The sequence below is a fragment of the Dasypus novemcinctus genome, chromosome 1, assembly GCF_030445035.2.
Source record: "Dasypus novemcinctus isolate mDasNov1 chromosome 1, mDasNov1.1.hap2, whole genome shotgun sequence".
Lineage (NCBI taxonomy): Eukaryota > Metazoa > Chordata > Mammalia > Cingulata > Dasypodidae > Dasypus > Dasypus novemcinctus.
In genome coordinates this window covers 123,684,350-123,710,734 of record NC_080673.1, presented here as the reverse complement: position 1 = coordinate 123,710,734, position 26,385 = coordinate 123,684,350, and the positions used below count along the sequence as shown (strand labels likewise).

Sequence of the window (26,385 nt, the reverse complement as noted above, 5' to 3'; positions counted from 1 at the left end):
TTTCCTTCTCGAGAATATTCCTGAGTCCTGGCCTTCAATATGCGATCATTAAATCTCTCTGCTTCCACAACAAATCTAGAACATTTGTTCTAAGAAATTCACATTCTAAATTTGACTGATCACTCTCATGATTTTGTTTGTTACTCCTCACATTTACTTTCCTATTTCTTGTAAACTGCCTGAATGAATAGTTTCAATTTTTTTAGATAAGAATTTTTAATTATATGGGTCTTTGTACTTTGTATTGCCCCAATTTTATATATTGTTAGATATCTTAGTAGGTTCAGGTCACTGATCAGGTGATATCAGTCTGATCACTCCATCATAAATTTTCCCTTCAAGCTTCACCCAATGGTTTTAGCATTCATTAGTGAGTTTGAAATATTTTTACTAAAAATCACAAAATGGTGATTTTTCAAATTTTATCATTCATTCTGCATTTTTCAGCTAGAATTCACTCACAGAGGATAACTCTTCTTCATCATTTATTTGGTTACCCTGAAATACAATTCATGCAGAAAGGCAGAGCAAATATTTGATTATTTTTCATAGTTTAGAAAAAAATGCAAAGCCAAAAGAGCAAAGGAGTATACCAGATAACACAAAATTGTTTTTCAAAGTCGTTATAACTATTTATACACCCACTAGGAGTGTGTGAAGATCTTGTGAACTTCACCTCACCAGTGCTTGATATTTTTCAAACTTTTAATTTTTTTTGACTCTGGTAAATTCTAAATGATCTCTTGTTGTGGTTCTACTTTTCATTTCCATGATTATAATATGACCTGTGCATAAATTCAAACTTATTCTATCTCCAAATATGCCTAGTTTCCTGGAAAGCCAATTGAGAGGTATAAACTCTATAGGCTTTGGATATTCAGGGAGGATGCAAAAAAAAATGTGTTAATTCAAGCTTACCTGGAATTTGGGGGGTACGTGTTAATTCAAGCTTACCTGGAATGTGGAGGTATGTGTTAATTCAAGCTTACCTGGAATGTGGGGGATATGTGTTAATTCAAGCTTACCTGGAATATGGGGGATATGTGCTAATTCAAACTTACCTGGAATGTGGGGGATATGTGTTAATTCAAGCTTACTTGGAATATGGGGGATATGTGTTAATTCAAGCTTACCTGGAATGTGGGGGATATGTGTTAATTCAAGCTTACTTGGAGATTATAACCTATCTGATACTCAGATAAAACACTTGAAGAAACTAACAGAAAAGTCCTTTTGCCTATAAGCACCTTTTGACTCCCCACTCCTACATCCTCTCTATAAAAGAAACCCAAAAATCCTATTCGGGGCTCGGTTTTTATTAGGGCAGGAGTCCGCCAAGTCTGGCCAATTGCAATAAATCTTCCTTCTCAGTTTCTTGCATCCTGGCCTTCAATACCGCATACACCCGACTTCTCTCTGCCAAAACTACAAATCCAATTGTGTATCTTTTAATGACTGTACAGATTTTCTTTCTGAGAAGGACATATTAAGACTTTTGCCATTGAGTTAATTGTCTTTTCCTTGTAGATTTTAGGAATTCTTAAATTTATTTTGCACATTCATTACTCCTTTGCCTGTTACATATATGGAAAATATCACCTTTGGTGCATGATTCTCTTTTCCCTTACTTTATTTTGACCGTTGATGGTCAGAAGTTCTAATTTTAATGCATTTCATTAACCTTTCCCTCTATTGTTTACACTGTTCGTGTTTTATTTAAGATACCCCTACCTTTCTGAGGTAATTAAGATACATTCTTAGAAAGCATTGTAATTTTGCTTTTTTAAATGGCTTTAATCCACCTGGAATTAATGCTGCATATGGTGATTAGGTAAGGGTCCACTTTTTGTTTCCATTTTTTTTCCATATTACTAATCATTTGTCTTAGCAACATTTACTGAAACCCTTCCCCTACATGCATTTCTCCCCTACCTTCAACACCATTTATGTCATAAGTCAAGTCTCATATATGTGTTGGGGTGTTTCTGGGCTTACTCTTCTGTTTTATTGCTTTTCTTCTTACTTTCTAACATTTCCAAGTTTAGATGTTTGTTGAATAAAGATCTAAGGTCTACCTGTGGAGCTTCTTGATTATGCTTACTCTTTATTCTTCTACATAAATTTTAGAGGGAACATGTGACATTCCACCAAAAAAGAAGCTCTGGTTTTGGTTAGAATTGCTTTAAAGTTATTATCAATGTACAGTTAATTGACTTCTTTCAGAAATTGAGTCTTCCTATCTAAAAACACATTATATTCCATTTATTCATGCCTTCTTTAATACTCCTTAATAATATTTTATAATTTTCTCAAAGTGTTTTATGTATTTTAGTGGTTCCTCCCCAAATGTGCTAGATAATTTCTGACCTTTTAAACAAAATTGGTTCTATTCTAATGATCCCATTGTGTAATTTTACAGCATGAATTTAATACAGAGACCATGTATCAGTATCAAAATTCAAAAATTGCATGCAAAAATAAATGACTTAAACTGTTGTCACTAGGGGGATAATCCCTTTGTTATATGTAGTTCCATATTACAACAAAGACTTAATAAAGATTTCATAAAGTCCCTTTTTATTTAATTACATTTTGGCATGTTATTTTATTCTGAGTAAGAAAAGAAATTTCTATGATTAGAACATTGTCTTAAATTTTTACTGCAGAAAATACAAATGTCAACAGAGAACTGCAATTATTGTGAAATGCAACAGCAAAAAGGGTCCTGAGAAACTGATGCTCTTTGTTAGTTCAGATTCCATCTTGATCATGTCTTTAAGATACAATACGTCCTGCTCAGCATGCCTATGGATAATGAACATAAGCAAATAGCATTTTACAGTTACAAGTGCCTTCACAGTTCCCCATAACAACACCATGATACAGGTATGACAAGCAGTTTCCTTATTATCTGAGAGGAGAAAATAAACTGCTCTCCAATAGTTACAAGCTAAACAGTACTGGAGCAAGAACAAGTTTAAGGCATTCTGGCTCCTAATTCAGTGTTCATTTCCCTACCATTATTCTGGGTTAAAGCTTTTAAATCCTCAGGACTCCTGCAAAATTCTTGAATTACAGTCTGCACATTTAGTTGCTAACGCTTCCAAGTTTAAGTATTTGTTGAATAAAGATCTAAGACCTGCCTGTGGAGCTCAAGCAATCCTCCTGACAGGATGGTCAGGAGGAAATGAAAAAATTCTCTTTGTGTTTCTTTTTGGATATTCCACTAAATACTCATATACTTAACCAGAGACTGCACCATTTGAGTTCTGAGAGGTATTGCTGTCAAAGGTCCTTCACAATTCAATTATCTTTTATTAAAAATGCTTAAAGTTCCTGAAGTTAAAATTATAGTTTTATCCTGTATTTCACTGCAGTCTTATGAAAGCATTCTAGTTCTAAAGTATAAAAAAATGTATGAGCAAATGACCATGGTGCTTCCGTAAATAGCGTATAAAATATTGCCTTTTTTTAGAGTTATTATTGTTGCACCAAATTCAAATATGGTGATGAACCATTAGAATATTAATTTAGTATTTTCAACAGATATTTTCTGAACTTGAAAAAGAAAGATACACTTGGGATGAAAAAAGATGCTGATCTAAGAAGACTTGCCACAACCCCAAACCCCCTGTTACTCAAAGTGGGCTCAATGGACCAGCAGCACTGACACCACCTGCGACCTGTCAGAAGTGAAGTATCTCAAGCTCAAGCTCAACCACTGAGTTAAAATCTTCATTTTAACATGTTCCCCAAATATTCACATGCTTATTTTAGTTTGAGAAGCATGCTCTAGACCTGTGCTGTCTAATCCATAAGCCACTAGTCACATATGACTATTGAACACTAAAACATGGCTAGTCCAAATTAGGAGGTGCTGCAAATGTAAAATTTACAGTTTAATCTGAAGATATAGAAAAACAATGTAAAATATCTTATTAAAAATTCATGTTAATTACATGATAAAATCATATGTTGGATTAAATGAAATACAATATTAAAATGACTTTTCACCTATTTGAGTTTTTATTTTTTTTTAAGTGGCTACTGGGAAATTCAAAATTACATATGTGGCTTACATTTCTGCCTTACATTGTATTTCCATTGGACAGCACTGCTCTGGTCAAGAGCCCCAGCCAGGAGGTTCACTCCAACCTGATCTTTAGGACCAATAATGACCTTAGCTAAGTATGATTGAAGAAGCCATAGACCAGAGATAACAAATTAGTAGTTTGGGCCAGGTCTGGCAGGAGACATGTTTTATTTAACCTGTATAGTGTATTAAAAAACTGAGCCAATGTTTTACAAACCTGAAATTCCACATAAAATACCTGTATTTCCAGATTCTCTTAAAAAGTTATAAGTTCTACCCATACTGATTATACATTCCCTCATGCCAACCACCATTTAGAATTAAGTGGCAGCTGCTCCTTGAGATGGGGTATATTCTCAGAACATTAAGACAGACTTGAACACTCGCACAAAACAGGCATATGTACCATTCTCCATGAGTCTTTTGTACTGCCGTGTCTGAGCCTTCTAGGGGATTTGAGTTGTGACTTCCGGGCTAAATTACCCTCTTAGATTTTAGAAGTCACATTTGCTGTTAGTTCAATCCTGGTCTTCTTTGCCCCACCACTATGAATGGGTTGAATTTCAGTTCTTGGTCTCTCTCAGGTTTCCACAAACCTCTGTGGTTAACAAAACTGGACCACGTCAAAGTTTCACATTATTCTACTTAGACCTTTGTCATGAAAATATATCATTTCCCCCTTTGAATTCAAATCCATATTCTGGTAATTGTCAGGTCATATATTTCTTTTGCAGATTTGTTTCTCTCTAGACAGTTCCCAATTTGGGATTGTTTTTCAGAGCCTTAAGCAATCCTGCTGTCCACAGTTGAGACTAGGGAATTTTGACCATCCTGTATCCACCCTTGCCACTTCCTCTTCTCACTGCACTTGGCAGAAGCCAGCCCTTTGTACTTAACCACGCCTTTATTTTCAGTCACTGTGAGTAGGAATTATAGTGTCCCACAGCTTTGTGTGTGGAAGAACTCTGGATAGAGCTAAAAGTGGTCTTTAATTGTGGCTTCAGCCTAAAAGGGTTTAAGTAAAACTTGGCCTAACTTGTTGAACCTCAATTATGTCCCAGGATACTTTTAGAATTCATTCATTTCCTCCAAACTGTGGTTCACATAATTTTTGCAATATCTATTTAGAATTCCTTTATAAATAAAATTATTTTTCCAATATTTAACCCATTTTAGCTTCTCTTTATTCCATACTAAACATTAAAGTACTGTCTCTCATAGAAAAGTCAAGGATGGAGAACAGAGTTACCATATGCAAATGAATCTCCTTCTGCCTGTCTAGAAATCTCAACTGGACTGATGAGTCCTACCAGATCTTTGCCAAAACATCTGTCTACATCATTTGATGGTAGAATTTCATCTAGTTCATCTAGTTCAGCTCATTGCTTTCAAAAATAAATCAGAATCCCAGAGCAATTGTTTGGCAGTCTCTTTAATTATCTAGAATGTGCTTCCTTGCAGATTATGTCTCTGGGTAAACCTTAAGTGAATAATTAAAATTCTGAGACAAACTAGCTTATTGACAACAATGACTGCATTTAAGACAGAATTACTCTTTATGCAAGATTTTTTCCAATTTTTTATTTTGAATATCTTTTAAGTTCTAGAAAAGCTTGAAAAACAGTACAATTAATGTCAACATACAACCTATATTAAACACTTGTTCATGTTTTTACAACTGTGCTTCAATATACATATATATATGTATATTGGTGTGTTTCTGTGTATATGTGCATGTGCCACTTGAAAGTAGTTTGCAGATTTCATATTTCACCTCTAAATCCTTTACCATGCATCATCTAAGAACAAGGACATTCTTCTACATAACCTCAATACTATTATCATGTATAATATGTATATCATTATTTCCTAATATCACCTAATTCCAGCTCATATTCAGATTTTCCTAATTATTCCAAACCTGTGTTTCATGGCTATTTTTGTGAACCATGATCCAGTCAATGTTTATAAATTGTATTTCTTACATTTCTTGACTCTTTTTAAATCTAAAACAGCACCACCACCCCTTTCAAAAAAAAAACTTTTTTTCCCCTTGGTCATGACACTGATATTTTAAAGAGATAAGGCCAGTTGTCTTTTAGATTGTCCCACATTCTGTATTTGTCTGATTGCTTTCTTGGGTATCATTTGACTTGTTTCTCTTATCTCTGTTTTTTCCTTTAAACTGGGAGAGAACTCCAAAAGCTTGACTGTATTGAGTGTAATTATTTTTTTAGCAAGAATTCTCCATTGGTGAGTCATATCAAATTGCATCAGTTTAGGAGGCACCTACTGTCAAGCTGTCCTGCTAATAGTGATACCCAGTTTGACCCCTTACTTGAGGAGAAATTGCTAGATATCTTCTCTAAACTGGCATATTTCCCCCTATTTTGGCAAAACTTTTATAGTAGCTAAACTAGCATGAACTAATATTTATTGCCTTATATAACTTGTTTGGCTATTTCTTATTTACAATCTGATTTTTTAAATAAAAAAGGATATTAGTGGCAAATTAACATTGCTACCCAGGATTTTCACTTAATTTTTTCAACTATAAGAAAGGTATATAAGAAAGGTATTTCTATAACAACATTCAAACAGACATAAAGTTATAGAGTAGAGCTACCAGGAATTATGAAAAATTTCCAGTGAACAAATGAACAGTACACCAAAATTACATTTGTTTATTGTTTGGAATGTAGAATAATTTTCCTTGAGAAACTATCTCATTAGAGACATAGCTGATCTTATCTTAGAAAACTCCAAACCCACTGTTTCTATGGAAAATTAATTTTGCAGTATGTGGTAGAGAGAAATCTGAAGACATCAAATACATGTCTCTACTTTTCTACAACTTCCCTGACTCAGCTATTATAGTAGCCATCCCATTGAGTTATTGTAAGAAATTGAGATGTGCCTTGATCACCTTCGTTCAGATACCATAACTATGGCCAGGATGGAATCTAAAAAGTAAGTTAGCATGATACCTCAGGAAATACATCTTGCTCTCTGAGAAAGGAGGCAGTATCAGTTCCTATATTTGGCATTACATATAGGTTAACATATTGTATGTAGATTTTGTTCAAACCCAAACAATTGTAATTGGCAAACACTAGAAATCTAGTGATGATCAGAAATTTAGGGATGCTTGAGTCTAAATTCCACAAATGAATAGAGGATCATTAGACAAAAGGGAAGATGTATCAGATGTGGGACTAGATGCCACTTTTCCTAACTCCTAGTCCAGATTCTTTCAACATTCCAGCATGCTGCATATTTATCTATTATTTGTACGTGTGATTTAAGTATGCTTCTTTTGCTTTACTTCATTTTATTTTTAAAACATTACTAGTACCCAGGTGATAAGCAAAATCTAGCTCAGTTTTCCTAATTAATGACTATAATTTCATATCAGTTATGAAATTTCCCCTTCACTATGACTGCATTAACACATACAAAAAAGTGGGGAATAAAACCATGTGGAGTAAATCCAAACCCATCAATGATACTTTCTACTGGGAAATTCTAAAGGCATTCTGAAATTGAGCTTAGCAGAGAGATTTATTACTATCTTTTCACCCTAAGTGTTTTCCATTTGTCCCAGAAATTCTACTGCCCATGTTAGAATAATCACCTTAAACTTAGGAGTTTGGATTAACATCTAGTAACAATGAATGCTAAACACCTAAAGATGAAAAAAAAGAAACAGAAAACAAAATCTTAAATTCAAGACAACAAAGCTTTCCAATATTAAATGAAAAACCCCCATCAACTTTTCCAGTTCTCTTTCACATGTCTACCCACCTCTTCTCATATCCTATACTTCAATCACAGAGACTGCTCACTGCCTCCTAGATACAGCATTCTAATTCATGACATTCCACCAGAAGAGTTTGTCTCCACATCCTTAAGGACACAATTCAACTGCGATCTCCTGTTTCAAAGGTCTTTTATTCCCTGGACTGAGTTCACCAATGCTATTCCATTACATTTTGTCCAAGTCTTTCTTTTACATCACTTAATAGTATGACAATATCAAGTTTAACATGAGTTCTTCAAACACAGGAACAACCATAGCATTGGACGTTTGGGGTGCAAGCACATGTATTTGCTCTTTCCTCAGAGATAACTGGAAAAGAACGAACATAAAAAGACTAATAAAGGTTTATTTAATAGATATTTATTGAGTATCTTCTAGTTTTGGGAACTGAAAAGACAACTTTTATCAACAGAGAGGAAATTTTTCCCTTGGAGCTTATATTCAACTCAGGAGAGACAGAAAAGAAACAACAAATATATCGATCTACCCTTCTATGTGTGTGGGTATGTATATATTTGTGTTTGTATTTGTGCAAGCCTAAATGTGTATGTTTATAATGTGTGCAGCTATATGTGGGTGTATTATTCAGCTTCTTTATATATATATAAAATGTCAGAGGACGTAAGTGCTATGAAGAAAAATAAATCAGGGAAAGAGATTTTGAGTTACCATTTTAATAAGGTGGCTATGGGAGGCCTCACTGGTAAGCTGGCATTTGTACAGAGATCTGAAGAAAATGAATCATGGAGATACCAGGGGCAAGATTTCTAGCAAAGAATACAAGGCAGAGGCCTGGAAACAGTTTGTGTGAGGAATGGCAAGGAGAGCACAGTGGCTACAGAGGAATCATAAAGGAGAGATGTTAAGTGATGGGATCAGAGAAGTAATGGGCCAGATCATGTAAGCAGGACCTTACAGGCCTTTGTGAGGACTTCAGTTTTATTCTGAATGAAATGGGAAGCCACTGGAGAGTTTTGAGCAGAGGGCTGATGTGATATGAATTAGTTTTTTAAACAACCATGATGTTAACCAAATTTAGGGAAGACCACTGAGAGAGCAAAGATAAAACCAGGGAAAGTCTAAGGCTACTAGCACCAAATTATCTGCTACCTCAATGGCAGTCCAATAATTTCAAGTTTGAGTTTTCTGATAAAAGTTGTTCTGCAAGCTCTAACATTCTGTCCAATGCGACTGAGAGTCAGCCTGCTAAAAATTCAGAGTTCAAAAGGGACCAGAATGTGATAACTTCTGTATGCAGTGAATTGTATTTGTATGAGCTGTCCCTAGATGCTTCACTTAGAGGGGATCCATTAGCCTATCCTGCTGCTGTAGTGGAGCTAGTCATCTGGAGACAGGAGTGGAAACAGGAGATATGAGATCATCAGTGGCTTCTGATCCCACTGATACTAGGGCTTCGCGTAGATATAAAGCGATAAGTGGATTGCTTCGGTGGGGTCAGATAAAGGTGATTACAGTTCCTCTGCAGCAGTCAGTAAAATAACATCTTTTGGCATTGAACACACACCAGCTTCCAATCAGATGCCAAGCCATTCTAGTGAAGAAGTTGTAATCTAACAACAAAGTCTCAGTTGGTAGGAAGGGACCTGCCACACATAATCTACAGACTTCATTTTCTTCTCAGTAGTCATGAGCTCTTCCCAAGACCTTTAAAGAAGACAAAGGAATTCCCTAAAAAGGTGGCAACTTCTTATCATTCAGCATAGCTGTGAGGCTGATGTATCTTTGATGACTCCAGAAGAGGAATTGGAAGAAACTTCAGCCACAGGATGTAGTAGCATGCAGTCCGGATCTTAGATGTTACATAAAGAGAGAGAGAGACATACCAAACTGTTGGGAAACAACCTACCTCTGATAGTGAATTTCAGCCCCTCTTGCTGGTGATGGAAAGTCAGTGGCCAAGAGTGGTCCAGAGAGTGTCCAGCGCTTACCACTCCATGAAGTACAACCCTGTGTTAGACACAGAGCTCACTTTTCTATTGACCTTCTTCCCCGACGAGTAGTGGTGATAAGTCAGAAATAGAGGATGAAGACTTAAAGGAGGAGCTTCAAAGATTATGAGGAAAATATATTCAGGTGGTGGTAAATCTGCAAACCCAGCAGAATAAGGAGTTGCAGGAGCTTTATGAACACCTTCAGTTGATTAGAGAAAAACCCAATCATCACAGGTTACTCTGCCACTTACATAACCATGTAGACCAAGACCTTTCAAAAGCATATTTTCCAGCTGTCCCAAGTCCTTGACACATGGAAACAATGACTTACTTGCTACAGATCCACTATGAGTGGAGCATAACGCAAAAAAACAGGATGCTCACAGATAACTTATACAAACTAGTGGACAACTGGACAAAGGAAACAATTAGAAATTCTCTTATTAAGCCAAGTTTAAGCCAACTTAAACAGTGTCAACACAAATTGGAGACAGAAAAAAACTTGGTCTGGATCTGTGGTCTCAAACTTTAGCAAGTATTGGACTGGCTAAGACCATATTTCTGGATCCCAATGATAGGGATTTTAATTCAGTCAGTTTGGGATGGGGAAAGATAATTTGCATTTCTAACAAGTCCCCAAATAATGTGTATACCTTTGGTCCAGGAACTACACTTTAAGAATGACCAGTCCATAGGATGCATCTTAAATTCCCATCAAATCCAGACAATGCAGTGATGACTATAAGGACGCTTCCTTAACTGCCTGTCGGCCTGCATTCTTCTTTCATTAGCCAGTTACCTTCTGAATGAAAAGCACAAAGGACAGGTAGAATGACAAGTGGTTCTGAACTGACTTTTACATATAGTGGACCTGCCCCCTGTCAAATGTCAGGCTAACACCCTTCAAATCAGCTGTTCTCCCTTCCCGTGGAAATGCTTTTTTTGGAAATGTAGGGATATATGTTCTCTCTAAAATGTATCTTATTTGTGTCTACATACCTGGTGTATAGCTAAGGGAAGATTTCAGAACTTTAGGTTCTTAGTTAAAATGTTTAGCTTTTAAAGAAGAAAACACATTTAGCCTTGTGAATGACTATTCACATAAAAGAGAAAAGTCATATATTATTTTTACTTACAGTTGATATTTATTTGTAGTAATCCTGTGTATCTGGCACAATGACTTTGAAGCTGTCATGGCTATTAATACTACAGCAATTCTATCAAAGGATTATTCTCTTTATATTTACATATTACATTTTAAGTCTGGATATTTTTCATTCATTCACAAAATTTGTTTTGTGGGTAGAATAATTTTTAATGTGCTTCAGACTGCCAGAACACATTAGAACCTTTTTAAAAGTTCTTTCCAGATTAAATTCTATCTCACCACAAAAGAAGAAAAAGTTAGAGAATGATTGAAATTTTAGTATAATTGTGTTTTTATTTTTTCCATAAATAACCAAGTTTGTAGTATTTGATATGTATATCTGAGATTCCTTCAAGTTTTAATATAGAATGTCCCCAAGTTTTAATCTAGTTTTAGTATGGGAATGATTTTTATTTATTTATATTTATTTTTTTGAATTTGTTTTATTCTTTTCAAGTTTGTCCATAGACACAGATCAACAAATCACAAAATTGAACTGAATTATTTTACTCTTTTAAGATGACCAGTGTTTTTGCTCCTAAAAGTAGGGGTAAGTAAAATATAAAATAACCCACATATTGTTATCATTACAAAAAATTATTGAAGACCAATTTGAGGTTTCAATTGGTGTTTGTTCTTTAATGTAAAGTCAAATGTTAAATTAAATGTTAAAATTATTTAATGCAACAAATATTTTGTAATATTAAAAAATGAACTCATACATTGTTTGAACAAACTGCACATCATTTCATTCAATTTCATAAATTAGTATAAGTGCAATGAATTTAATTTCATAAGCAATTTGGCAGTTGAAGTTATAATATTTAAGTATAATCTCTTATGCTACAACCTACTGCTCAACACAATGATTATGGACAAACTTGAAAAGAATAAAACAAAACTATAGTTCAATTATGCCTTACCCTTGTATATTTCTAGGAGCAGATCCAAAAATTTCACAACTAGTCCTAAACACACTCAACTGAAATAATCAAATCTAACTGTGATTCTCCTGAACATTCAAATTCAGGAGAGAAAAGCAGAATTACATATTATTTAGCTTCAGCAACAGCAGTAGGAGATAAATATTCAGTCTTGCACAAACACAAAGATAGTAAAGATTGGTTAAACATATTAGTATTTTGAGTCATTTATGTCTATCAGCCATACATTTGTAAAGGCACAACAGAAAGACAGTAAACTTGGTAACATGGATCTAAAAATTCCCATCCCAACATTTTTACTCTTTAACCCTCAGCATTTTTTACTTTCTATTAATGTTTGTTTGATTTTTATTTCTTTTTCACATTATCTGTTTGGTTTTTTATTATCAGAAAAAGTATGATACTGATAGGCCCCAAATTTTGTAATTTTTATCATAAACACACCTTATAATCTGGAAACATGTATATACAACTCTGAGCCAAAATTTAATAGAATGGAGTAAGGACACTTTCTTAAGTAGTTCAGCTAGTTTAGTCATAAACCAGAATTCAAATTCTCTTTTCTCTCTCTCACCTTCAAATAAAGAAAGCAATAAACAAGTTCAAACATGAAAAGGTAAGTCATTGGGGATGCTGATTTACCTTATAAATTCCCATAATCTTCATCCACTATCATCCATCCAAGTGGAATTCTGCAATGTTAAACTTTGCCATGTTTACAGTTTAAACTTTTACAGTTTACATTGTAGACTGCACTGGTGTTAAAGTTCTTTGATGGTGGGTCACTGTCAATAAAATGGACATAACTATAAAGGAAAGTAAGGAAATAAAGGAAAAGAGAAGGGAGGATAGGAAAGAAAGGAGGGGGAGGAGAGAGGAAGGGAGAAGGAAGAGAAGGGGAGAAGAGAGGAGGGGAGAGGGAAGGAGAGGAGGGGAGGAGAAAAGGAGGAGGAAAGGATTACAATTCATTCAAACAAGAAAGAAAGAAAATACTACTTGAAGTTTATTGAAATATTTCTAAATTAGGAAATCATGTATATTTTCCTTGTTAATACATGAAATTGGATCAGTTAAACAAGAATTATTGCTTTGGTTCTTCAATTCACATTGATTTAAACCACTTCAAAGGCACTTGGGTGAAATATTCTGTAGAAGTTGGCTAATAAGTCCTTTAGTATATAAAAAAAAATTAGAAATTTTCTCATGTGGCTAGAAAAATCAGTTTTCTTTGCTTTCCAAATATATACCTTTATGCTCTTTACAAATCTATGCCTTGTTGCTGCTAGTTTTCAGTGAATATATATGATTTGAAGGATGCAGAGCAAAATAATGATGGTTGGTGTTTTTCTCTTTTCCAGTCTCCTAGAATGCCTCCTCAAAATAAATAAATAAATAAATTAGCGATGAAAACTGTCCCAAAGAGAGTTTACACATTGTTTCTGTGAAAGCCAAATAGGATTAGCCCATAGTTTAAACTTGTCTAGAGATGAAAATGAACTATTTAGCTCATCCGGGAAGCAGTTGTGAAGAACTGTGAAAGGCAGCAGTAAGAAAAAAATACTATTGGGTAAACAAAGCAACAGAAAGATGGTGAAAAGTGTAAAGGAATAAGAAATTAGAATCCATTCAAATAAAACTTTTTTGGATGAGTAAGGATCAAAGACTTTTCCTGCCAATTCAGTAAATGTTTAATTTGGAAAAGCATGCTTCCACATCGGGCGTATAGCTAATATCATAAATATTAACTCCTTAATTTTAGTATTATTTTATGTGAATTTCAGTTTATTAACAAAAAATAAAATAAAAATCAGTGGAGAGATGGAGTTTTCAATACTTCAAATGCTAGATATTCCTAATAAAGTCTTCAAAATAGGAAATAATACCTGTTCTCTTACATGTGTTCAGTAAAGTAACTAAAGAAGAGAACTGAAAATGTAGGAAATAATAAAAGTATGTATTTTTAAAATGTGTCACTTAATGTATCAAATAATACAAAAATTTTTCCAAAAATCTTGGCCAGACGAATAGTTGCTTTTGTATACTTACTATACAATATGATTTTCAAAATCTGTATAATCTATATAAAAGAAAAAAGAGGTGAAAATGATTCATTTATGTTTATTTGTGTAAATTCTTCCTCTGTTTTCTGAGCAACTGCTCTGAAGGAGCCTTCTACTCTTCAGATCAGCCATACAAATTAACGTGCCCCTTCTTAGGCCTACCTGGCTCTTCTCTCCAGGGCTTAACAAAAGTCAGATTATGTGTAAACTAAGTAAGTTCGCAAAAAGAAGAGAAATGGAATACACTGGAAGTCCTCTTACCTGGAAAGAGAAATAAGTGAAATTGGGCAATAATTTTCCATTACTTCTGTGCATAATAATAAAGAACTTATGTTTGTGAGTTTATAGCACATTTTTACAAGTCTTATATCAATTAATTTTCCTTCATCCATATATTTTATTTTACCTAGTAATTAGAACACAATCATTCAGTATTAAAATAATCTACTATTCTAGAAATGCTATCGTAAAAAAGCAGCAGTTTTACAGGAACACGAATTAAGGTATGATTAACCATTTGGGAAAGGTATAGAAAAAGCTGCTGTAAGACAACAATTCAGTTCATCTTTGAAAACTGAGTAGAAGTCTACCTAATAGACAAGAGGAGTGCAGAATATTCCAAATATGAGCAGAAGAATAAGAAAGCATGGCAAATATAATATTAGAATCAGTGAATAGTTAGTACCTGTGCATCAATCTCAAACCCCTGGATATATCTTATTCTAGAACAAACCTGAAAAGGAAGATAAGAAATAGAAAAAGAACAGATAAACCGGCAGTGAGTTCTTTAGGGAATATTTCAGAGCAATTTTGTCAATGCAGGAGAGAGTAAATCTTTCTAAAACTGTATGTCATGAAATTCTATTATTATGTTTGAGCACCTATTATGATGGAAGCTGAGCCTCACGTTGGGAATTCACAAAAAGCAACTTCTATTAGAGATCTCACATTCTATAGATAAGATAGAGACAAAATGATCAGATGTCAATTTTCACATCACAAGAACTGGCCAAGGTTCCTATTTGCCAAAAGCAGAATCTATTATAGCTGGTTTAAGCACAAAGGAATTTAATAGGGCTATGAAAAGTTCATAAAACCACTGGAAGAATGGAAGAAACAGAATCAAGATGAAGATGCCACCTCGCAGAATGGAACTGACAGAGGAACCATATCCTCTCCGTAATCAGGAAACAACCTTATCAGGAAGCTTCCACCACTGTTGACAGCTCCAGAAATGTATTGCATCTGCAACAATAAAGAACTGCAGGATCAGGAATCTTCAGCCACACCTGACAGCTCTAGAATTGTGCTGTTTCTGCCATAATCTATGTGAACAAAATTGTTCCTTATGTCCTGTGTCTCTACCATTTAGTTCCAAAACAAATTCTCATGTGAGCTCTTCTGATTGGTGGAAACTACATTGCCTTAGAAAAATAGTAGATCTTCACTCTCCCACCTCTGCAGTACAGGAATGCACACCAGAAAATAGTAGAATGGGTACTGAGCAAAACCATCTGTGGTATCTGACAACAATAATTAAATGGAATGATTTACAACTTTTTGTAAGTGATTTCAAGGAAATAAGCAGAAGGCTAAAACTGAGGAACAGCAGGAGCTACTCTAGACAAGATGATGTGGACACACTCCCTGAGGAGGAAGAAATTTAGTCTCATTCCTAAAAGATCAGAAGTGCTTCCTAGCGTCCAGTGTGAAGGGTAGGGAAAAGATGAATCTAGGTAAAGAGATCAAAGATATTCTAGTAGTCAAAGAACAAGGACTTTGGAGACAAATTGTGTTAAAAACTACTTCTGCCCCTTACTTACTTTGTGATCTTGGGCAAGCCATTCACACTCTTTAATCTGGAATCCTTATCTATAGAATGGGGATATTGATACCTACCTAAGAAGGCTATACTAAGGATTATGTGAGTTAATATATGTAAAACACAGACCAGTGACTGGCACATAGTAACAACGTTTGTTATTATTTTTGCCAATATTTTGGGTTACTTGTGAAATATATCCAGAGTTGAGAGGTCTAGAAAAGCAAACGTCAGTTAATGTTGAAATCTCTGGAAAGAAATGTGACTAACTAAGGAAGAGATAGAATGTTGAGAACACCAAATTTTAGATATTGGAGACAGGGTAAAAACCCAGTAAACAAACTGTGAAGGAAAGTACAATTACATAGGAGGAAAAGCAAAAGACAGTTATGTGGTGAAATACAAAGAAGGAAAATAGGAAGTGGCCACTTGTTGGTTCAGACAGCATTAAAAAATGTTCTTTGTATGGATGTGGATGTAGCTCAGTGGTTGAGTGCCTGCCTCAACTACTGAGGTCCCAGGTTCAATCCCTAGTACTTTCTAAAAAGAAAAAAAAAGTAAAAAATGTTCATTGTATCTGGAAACATGGAGTACATTGGTGATCTTTATAAGAATAGTTTCAGTCAAGCGGAAGTACTCTTGGGTCAAGGAAAAACCACATTAGTCTGGTTTGAAAGGTGACTTGGATGCAGAGAAGGAGAGACAGAAAGAAGAGAAACTCCAGAAGTTTGACCAGAAAAGAAACAAAATGAAAGCGGAAGAAATTGTGTGTGTGTTTGTGCATATGTGTATATACATATATGTATGTATGTGTGCGTGTGTGTGTATATATGTTTATGTATGTATGCAGAAGTACTGTTGTAAAGATTGAAAGATAAGGGCTCTGGGGGGGAGAGAGAACAAACTTTAGCCTAAGCCAGTAGCTGGATGGAAGATTTAGGAAAAGGAGAATACATTTGGCAATTCTTAAGAAGGAAAATGAAAGCCAATCTAACGCTTAACAAGGATATTTAATTTAAAATTATTTTTGGACATTTTAGACTTCCTAAGCCTTTAGTCGTGTGTGTGTATGTTTGTATGGGCTTCTGAAAATGAAATGGCAATTTTAAATAGCAATGTTATGATACCTTCTCTCTGAGTCATTGCCTCCCTCTTTATCATTGTGAGAGGCTCTGAAGTTGCAAATCATTTGTGAGAAAAGTTCGAAAATTTTTACTAAGATAGGAGAAGTTATAAGGCCATGTCATCAAGAATGCTTTCTTTCTGTGGGGCCAGGAGGAAAATCAGATCTGGCACAACCAACTGCATATCAATATCATATCATTCTTTTTCAGCATTCATTTTTAGCATCATTCTTTTAAACTGGTTTAGAGAATCTCTATTTGGGGCCACTCTGTATCATATCAACCTTTAGAAAAGAATGGATAGTTGGTTTGCTAACAACAGAAGAAATTGTTTCAAGACAATATTATTGTCTATAAATGCAGACTTCTTGAAGCAATTTTTAAGAAGTTGATAAACTTTTAACCTACAATTTGGTATTATAACTTGGAAATCAGAAAATGAAATTTATGTATTTATTATTTTTAAAAATGTACTTTTACATGCAGAGTAAAATAGATATAGGACATTAAGCTAGTGTTTTATTGAAATATATATGTCTACATGCCATATCCATATCTATATTATTAATATCCTCCAATGAACATTATGCTGCAAAGAAATTGAGATTATTTAAGTATTTTAATATGATTTCTTAGAAATATTCACAATATAACAAGGTCATAATGATTTACTAGATTCTTAGAAATTCTAAATCAAAGATAAGCCTTTTAAATTCCTTTATTGGCAAAAAAAAAAAAAAAGTGGGAAAGCCTAAATTTTTGGTGAGATGATATCTACAGGGATCTCTACCTTTTTGGGTAGGAGTGGTTGTGGAATGTACAAAACATCTTCACTTTGACAACTGTCACACTGCATTATGTCCCCCTGATCTCAGAAACCAAATCATATGTCTGTCTGCTGGTTGGTCAGTTATAAGAAGCCCTCAGAATTTGCCATGCCCATATTGTTAGTTTACATAAGCCTCTGGAGAGATTTTTCCTGTTGGCCCAACAAAGAGTCTAAAATTCCAAAGAAACTGAGGAATGGAAAAGAGAGGTTGGTTGTTATCCAGAAGGGCAAATTTCTAACTCTATTTCCGTTACAAAGAAAAACATTCATTAAAATTTAATGTGAATAATTTTTACATGAGAAATTATTTTTATTATACTTCTATTTTTGTTCTAATTATAAAAGTGATTACCTTTCATTAAAGACAATGTAAAAATACACAGAAGTATATGTATTAGTCAGTCAAGGGGGTGCTGATGCAAAATACCAGAAATCTGTTGGCTTTTGTAAAGGGTATTTATTTGGGGTAGAAGCTTACAGTTACCAGGCCTAAAGCATAAGTTTCTTCCCTCACTAAATTCTATTGCCATGTATTGGAGCAAGAAAGCTGCTGACATCTGCCAAGCGTTCAGGTTTCTTGGGTTCCTCTCTTCCTGGGGCTTGTTTCTCTCTGAACTCACTTGCACTGCTCTCTCCACAAGGCCAGCTATAGACTCTCAGGCAACAGGCTCTCTCTCTCTCTCTGGGGCTCCACTCTCTCCAGGCTTAGCCACTCTTCTCCTCTTTGTGCCTACTTCCTGGCTCACCTCAAACCTCCAACCTTCCATCTCTACTGTGCAGTTTCCCTGTGAGTCCCTGCTCATGACAGGGGCAGGGACCAGACGTCCTATACTGACATGGCCCAATCAAAGCCTTAATCATTATTTTATCAAGTAAAACCTCTGACTCCATTATACTCTAATATGCTGAGAGGAAAAGACCAGTTTACAAACATAATCCAATATTTCTTTTTGGAATTCATCAATAATATCAAACTGCTACAATATAAAAGACAATCACCTATAATTTTATGACCTCAAGATATTACTATTATTATTTGACTTTACTGCTACCACTGTTCCTTTATAGGTAGATTTACATATTTGGCAATATCAAAATGAATATATCAATATTACTACAAATATGGGTATAGATAAATATGTAGGGACTAATGTAGCATTTTTTCAAAATTTGAATCATGCTCTCATGTAAAATTATTTCAAATATTCTGAGAAAGCCCTTTTTTTTACAATTAACTTTATTTAAATATTTACAAATACTCTATACTTATCAATCAACACTGGTTAACTCTAATCTACTTTCTGTCCATGAATTTTCTATTTCTAAATATTTCATAAGTGAAATAATACAGCATTTGTCCTTATGTGCTTTGCTTATTTACTTGGCATAATGAAAAGTCTTACTGACCCCTTAACTATATCCCTAAGAAGTAGCTATCAGTAAATTCAATGAAATTCATTAAATAATTTTGATTAGATATATGTTACATCAGTAACATAGGCACTGATCTCAAGACAGTTATTATTTCCTTCACTTATACAGGAATTCCTAGACAAATGAAGTTAAACTAAATTCATACTTGATCAAGAGCAATAAGAAAAGTTCTCTGAATTGCCAAGACATAAAAACTTAGAATTGGGGAGCCGATGTGGTTCAAGCAGTTGAGCACCTACTTCCCACATGGGAGGTCCTGGGTTTGATCCCCAGTGCCTCCTGGGAAGAGAAGCAGACAACAAGCAAACAAACTAAAAATCCAACTCAGGGGAGCCATGTAGGTCAGTGGCTAAAAATAAAAAATAACTTAGAAAATCTATCAATTTATTTGTTGCTACATTTCATCATTATTTTTTTTGTTACTTTAAACAATTCTCACATTGTACTTGTATGCTTTAGACAGTATTTAAAGCAACAAATGTGAGCTATAATTAGCTGATATCTGTGGACTTAAAGTTCTAAGTGCATGGTACTGGGGAATATACAGTTACTGCCCTCTGACAGGCATTATGCTACATGTTACACCTGGATTTATCTTCATATGACTGTTTTGGAGGGACGAACATTTTTGCTCTGAGGAACAGTAGATCCAAGCAATGCTTCTTTAAAAAGCAGTTCCAGAGTCAAATCCAATTGGGAATAGCTTCAACTCTTCTTTTCTTAGAGTCTTGGAGAACATATTAGTGTGTTGAGTTGGATTCCTACATAAAAGCTATTTGACCCTCTCCACCCCACCCCAAGGTCCTGGTCAGATTGGCACACTGGGTTCTCTTGCTTGGGTGCTGTGAGGAACCAATCTTAAGAGGCCTAAGTTGGATAATTTTGCCTTTTTGTTTCATACCTTCACAATGGGAATGCTCTTTATCCTCTCTTTTCCTTGGGGTTTTACTTTCCTCACCATTTCGGTAATAAGATCTTGAAACTGATAATATAATTTGGGTCTAGGAAAAAGGCACAAGAAAACGATTCAGCCATTTTGTTATAGGCCTTAGGTTAGCCTGCTGGAAGGATAGATATCTTTCATGGTTCTCCATGGTTTATTCTGGCTCAACAGGAGAATTCATTGAGATTTGGGGCAAAAGCTTAGTTAAAAAATAACATCATTCACGTATATAGCTCAGTCAAAAGAACTGAACTTTTTTTTTTTTTTAATGTAATGAAACTTGTACCACCTCAGAGAACCATGATACAACAAGCAACAAACATGGATTTCTTAAGCATTTTCATAGGCATTAAAAAGCATGTGCTAAATGTGGAAAAAGGATTTAGGATAGGAATAAAAAGTGATTTTGCAATATGGTGAGCTTATGTTTAAAGACCCACACATATGATATTTAAAAGTACGTGTGAGTGGGGAGCGCGCGCGCGTGGGGAGAGGGCGGGTGGGGAAGGCTCGCGGATGAGATCCAGAGGCCAGGCTCGCGCGCCTGCCCCCACCCTGGCCCCCAGCGCGCCCCAGTTGACCCGGCCCAGCTATGATCAAGGTCATCCTCATCTTCAACAACCACAGGAAGCTGCGGCTCTCCAGTTCTACCAGCCCTATAGTGAAGATACACAATAACATATCATCAGGGAGACTTTCCATTTGGTATCTAAAAGAGATGGAAATGTTTGTAATTTCCTAGAAGGAGGATTGTTACTAGGAGGATCTGACAGCAAACTGATTTATAGACATTACACCACATTATACTTTGTCTTCTGTGTGGATTCTTCAGAAAGCGAACTTGGCATTTTAGATCTAATTCAAGTATTTGTGGAAACATTGGACAAGTGTTTTGAGAATGTCTGTGAGCTGGATTTAATTTTCCATGTAGATAAGGTTCATAATATTCTTGCAGAAATGGTGATGGGAGAATGGTATTGAAGACCAATATGAATGATATTGTTATACAAATTGATGCACAAAATGAACTAGAGGAATCTGAGGCTGGCTTCGCAGGAGCTCCAACCCATGCTGTACCAGCTGTAAAGAATATGAATATTCCTGAAATCCCAAGAAATATTAACATTGGCAACATCAGTATAAAAGTGCCAAACCTGCTCTCTTTTAAATAATATTAAAAAGGCTATTCCCAGGTAAAATCCAAGAGAAAAAGTAATCTAAGTTTACCATGCAGTTGTTTACCAAAAATAAAGGAGGAGAGTCTTAACTTTTGCTCTTGAATTAAAGTCAAGGTACTGTCTAGAAGTTGTGTAAAATCAGTATATGAAATTCAATGTTGCTTTTCTTGCTCAGTGATTTTAAAGAAATTAAGTAGTACCAATATAATTTTTTTTTCTTCTTTTCTATGCATAGGAATTCCTATTGCATTCCTATGGCCACCTAAGGCATGCCTCTGTGTATTGACTACTACAGTATTTTAGAAAGTGTTTGAGACATTTCTTTAATTATGTACAGCCAAAAATGTTAATGTTTTATATGGATCACAAGTGCAGCATTCCTTAATTCTATTTGTCACACTAGTTATTTAAAGAACCATTTATGTATTGCATGAAAACATTACGAACCTTTTCTCTTAGTTTGAATAAAATCCAAGGTAACTGGACTTCTAAAGCACCTTTCTGTTTGCCTGGTATCTACTTTAGCAATAATTTTTTTTACGCCTTCTGTCTCAACAAAGTAAATAAAAGTATATTTTATCACATTTATTTTTAAAAATAAATAAAATAAAAGTATGTGTGAGATATCAATGAAATATTGTGTGCAAAAAGTATATAATAAAAATGTTCTATATATTAGAATAAAATACACCATCCTGCTGCCTGGTCTGCCTGCCCCTCCTTCCTTCTCTCCCAGCCCACATCCCTCCCCAACAGGTGACATCCTCCATCATCCAACCTAGTGTGGGGGTGAATTCAGGAAGTAGAGACCCTGAGGAAACCAGTAGAGGCACCATTTGCAATAACAAGGCAGGAGTTGGAGGAGGGAATGACATTAAATGGTATTTTTCTCAGGTCAAAGAAGCAGTAGATAATGTAGCAGAAGCAAATATTATTTCTACAGTAGAATTCAATCATTCTGGAGAATTACTGGCAACAGGAGATAAAGGTGATAGAGTTGTCATCTTTAAATGGGAGCAGCAGAACAAAATTCAGTCGCATAGCAGAGGAGAATACAATATTTACAGCACCTACCAGAGCATGTACCAGAGTATGACTACTTGAAAAGTTTAAAAATAGAAGAAAAGATCAACAATTTAGATAGTAGCCCCAGAAAATGTTGCTCAGTTTTATTGTCTACCAATGATAAAACAATAAAATTATGGAAAATCCATGAAAAGAACAAAGGCTCTGAAGGGTAGAACTTGAATGAGGAAGATGAAGGTATAGAGATTCTACTACACTATGGGTACCAGTCCTTCGGCTCATGCATCTAATGGTTGAGGCCAGTCCATGAAGAGTATTTGCTCATACATATCACATCAACTCTATTTCTGTTAATAGTGATTATGAAACGTATTTATCTGTAGATGATTTGCAGAGTAATCTTTGGCATCTGGAAATAACAGACAGAAGTTTTAATATTGTGCATATCAAGCCTGCCGATAAGGAAGATCTAACAGAGGTGATTACAGTAGCAGAATTCCATCCAAACAGCTGTAACACATTTGTATGCAGCAACAGTAACAGAATGATTCGGTTAGGTGACAAGATGGCATCTGATGCCCTATGTGATAGGCATTCTAAACTGTTTTTGAAGAACTTGAAGATCCCAGTAGTAGGTCATTTTTTTTCTGAAATTGTCTTCTCTATTTCTGACATAAATTTAGCCATAGTGTCGATCTTTGATGACTAGAGATGTCAGTCAAAATTTGGGACTTTAAATATAGAAAACTGGCCCGGCCTGTGGAAGCCTATCAGGTGCATGAATACCTCAGAAGTAAACTTTGTTTATATGAAAATGACTGCATATTTGACAAACTTGAATGGTGTTGGAAAGGTTATAGCACTGTTGTTATGACTGGATCTTACAATAATTTCTTCAGAATGTTTGACAGGACAAAAAGCGAGACATAACCCTAAAAGCATCATGGGAAAACAATAAACCTCACATGGTTTTGAAATCACGCAAAGTCTGTGCAAGTGGCAACCAAAAAAAAAGATGAAATAAGTGCTGACAGCCTAGACTTCAACAAGAAAATACTCATGCAGCCTGGTACCTCAAGGAAAATATCATTGCTGTAGCAACTACAAACAATCCGCATATATTTCAAGACAAAGTGAATTAGGGTTGGCATTCCTAGAAGAAGATCCCACTTCCTGCTTAGTTGAGGTAGTGGAATCTATTACATTCTTAACTATAACAGAGAGAGGTCCATTGTAACATCCCTTTCCAGTGTTTAACACTGTGTTAAACCATTTTTATAGCTACAGAGAGAAAGCTCTGTGGATTCATGACTGTTGTTCTCCATCTCTTCTAGCCATTTAAATAAGTCTAATAGACTAGATTGGACTACATCAATGTTAATTTACTCCATTTTTTATGTCTTCCATTTGAAAACATCAAACACAGTAAAGCCTTCAGTCATGCTATGGAATTTAATTGTGTATCCTCATTACCGTAGGATTTGTGCGGTACACCCATCCCCCCACCTTTTAAAATTAAATACAAGTCATTCTTTCTGTGGATTGTGACATTCCTCTTCTCTGGCCTCCTGGACTCCTTCCCTTCATCTCTCTTCCTCTTGCCCCCTCTAGCCAGACTTGGTGGTGGTGTATTAAAAAAAAAGAAAACATGCAAAATTAGTCTGTTGGGGTCGGTGTTAAAGGGGGTATATGTTGCAAACAAATGTTTTTAATAAGAGTTGGCTGCAATCATTCCTTTCCATGTCTGGCACTGAAAAGAAGGGGGAAAACACTAATGAATAAAAGTGACAAAGAATGGAGAAAAAAATATGATCCAAGTTTTATAAGTTAAAATAAAACAATTTTTAGAAGACATGTCTTCCCACTGTCAATACTTTTTATATGAATGTTCCCATTCTTCAGATTGGGAAAAACTAGAAAAGCTTAATTAAATTAACAGAATATGCTTCAGTTGCAATGAAAAAATCTGTATTATATAACTGCCAACTTATCCCATTTCAACCATTTGATCATTTCAGCCCTAAGCCAAATTAGTGGTCAATACATTTAAATCTGATTCATTTAGTGGAAAGAAAAAAAAAAAAAAAACAGAAAAAAAGTTGGTAGACTAAATTTATTGGTTTGTCCATAGATATGGACTGGCATCTAATGCCTGCTTCCAACTGAGACTGTGGGATTGATTTCTGTTGATTCTTCTAATCCTTTGTGGTTTTTTTTAACCTAAAAATATAATGGGGTGGAGCAGAAGATTAATATTCTTTGTGCTCAAAGAAAAACCGGTGATGTTTTCACTATGAATCTCCACCACCCAAAATGGCACCAAAAATCATTGAGTCCACCAACATAAACCTGCCAGAAAACTTAAGGGACTCTGCCTCACGTCATATTATTTTTGCAACAGAAAAACAATTCTGTTAGTTCCTATTGGCTTTCAATGTAATAGGTAGTGTGGCAAAGGGCTCACCTGCAATTTTTCATCATGCTTTACATCTTGAGGTTATCAAGCAAATGCGAAGTGTTTTCAAACTCTGCTTAAGAAGCCTAAAGTGCCTTGGTCATTGGTGTTTGGATTTCTTAACTCTCATAAAGTCTTCTGGTGTTCTCCCACTGGTCCAAAATATTCACAAAAGTTAGAGTGTGCAATGAACTGTGATATTGCAGTTAAGACACTTGATGTCTCTACTCCATAAAAACTTGAGTGCAGGTAGTGGATAAGTCCTGGGGGTTAAATTTATCAGAGCTGTGAAAATAACCACAAAGTATAAAGTCAATAACACTTAATTTATCTTGCTGATAGGATGCCCCATGAGTTTAACTTTAAAAATGATTTAAAACTTCAGGTTTTATTTCTTCCCCTTCCTTGTTTAATATTTTAGAAAATGAACATTCCTATTTGCTTAAGTAACAAGCTTTGGAAAAAAACTAGCAGAGAAGTAATCCAAGAAAGAGTTGCTCACATGCCAGAATTTTAATCTTCCATATTTTGCTGTGGTGATGCAACTGCCCCTACAAGTTAGAGTCACAAGAAAGTATTTCCTTTGAATGCTGCCTCTTCATTATGTCTCCAGATCCAAATATTTTTAGGAGTAAATGTGCAAGCCAAATTCTCTTCTTGGTATTGGTGTACCTCTTCTCAGGTAATATTGCTAGGGCTGTTCCACTTTCAAGTGACACAAATATTTCTAAAGCAGATTACAAGCGTGTTGATATAGTCTTGGAGTGCTAATGCTCACCTCTCCCATCACTACCTTACACTTGTGCTTATCTATACCAAAACCATAGCTATAGATTTATCCCAAAGTTTGGAAATGCATTTTATATACACACACAACACACACGCACACTGAATTAGTTCCACCTGATTTGAACCTTCAGATAATGAGAATCACTTGTTTACTTCAAATGCTAATGATGATATCATTCCCCCAAACCTCTTGAAAGCATGGTCATGACTTTGGAATCTATAAAATACATATACAACTCCATTAATTCTCCCAATTCTGCCTAATTTTGTCAATGGAAAATCTGTAATCTCTTACTCAAGACAAACATCTATAGCGGCAGTTGTGAATTTGAATTCAGATCTGTCTTATCCATTACGATTATTTTTCTCACAACTTAGCTACTCACAGTGAACTGTATTTGGTTCAAAGGCCAAAATTCAATAAGTGAGTGGAGTAATTCATTCTTGTTGTGAAAAGGAATTTGCTCTTTCTAGAATAGATGATCCTAAAATTATAGATGGAGATTTGTTGTAATATATTTGTATCTGCTTTGCTACTAAATTAAAATTTATAATTTTAATATTTAATAATTAATTTAATAACAAATTCATAATTAACTATTGTAAACATATATGGGAAATGAATCTATTATTTAATGGTCTAATGTTTCCAAGGGAGCACATATTAATAATATGTAATTTAAATACCCATAAAATTTTTGTACTATGAATCTGACATACAATGTATGTCTTTTGCAGTTCCAAATTTTCATTCTGAAAAAGTTCTTTT

The 26,385-nt window shown here is 34.9% G+C and overlaps 1 protein-coding gene and 2 pseudogenes across 2 annotated transcripts in view; all 3 read left to right on the top strand.

Annotated features, from left to right (window-relative positions):
* CFAP299 (cilia and flagella associated protein 299) overlaps positions 1-26,385 on the top strand; it is a 785,488-nt gene that overhangs the window by 671,898 nt on the left and 87,205 nt on the right. The window contains exon 5 of one of the 2 annotated variants that reach the window (XM_071218212.1): positions 3,547-3,872. The exons of the other annotated variant lie outside the window; for it this stretch is intronic. Within the exon in view, the coding sequence (XP_071074313.1) occupies positions 3,547-3,670 (124 nt within the window). The 3' untranslated portion in view covers positions 3,671-3,872. Of the gene's footprint in view, positions 1-3,546; positions 3,873-26,385 lie in introns of those variants that run through there. 2 annotated transcript variants of the gene reach the window in all.
* LOC101435116 (AP-3 complex subunit sigma-1 pseudogene) lies at positions 20,761-21,420 on the top strand (annotated as a pseudogene).
* LOC139437654 (serine/threonine-protein phosphatase 2A 55 kDa regulatory subunit B alpha isoform pseudogene) lies at positions 21,616-23,514 on the top strand (annotated as a pseudogene).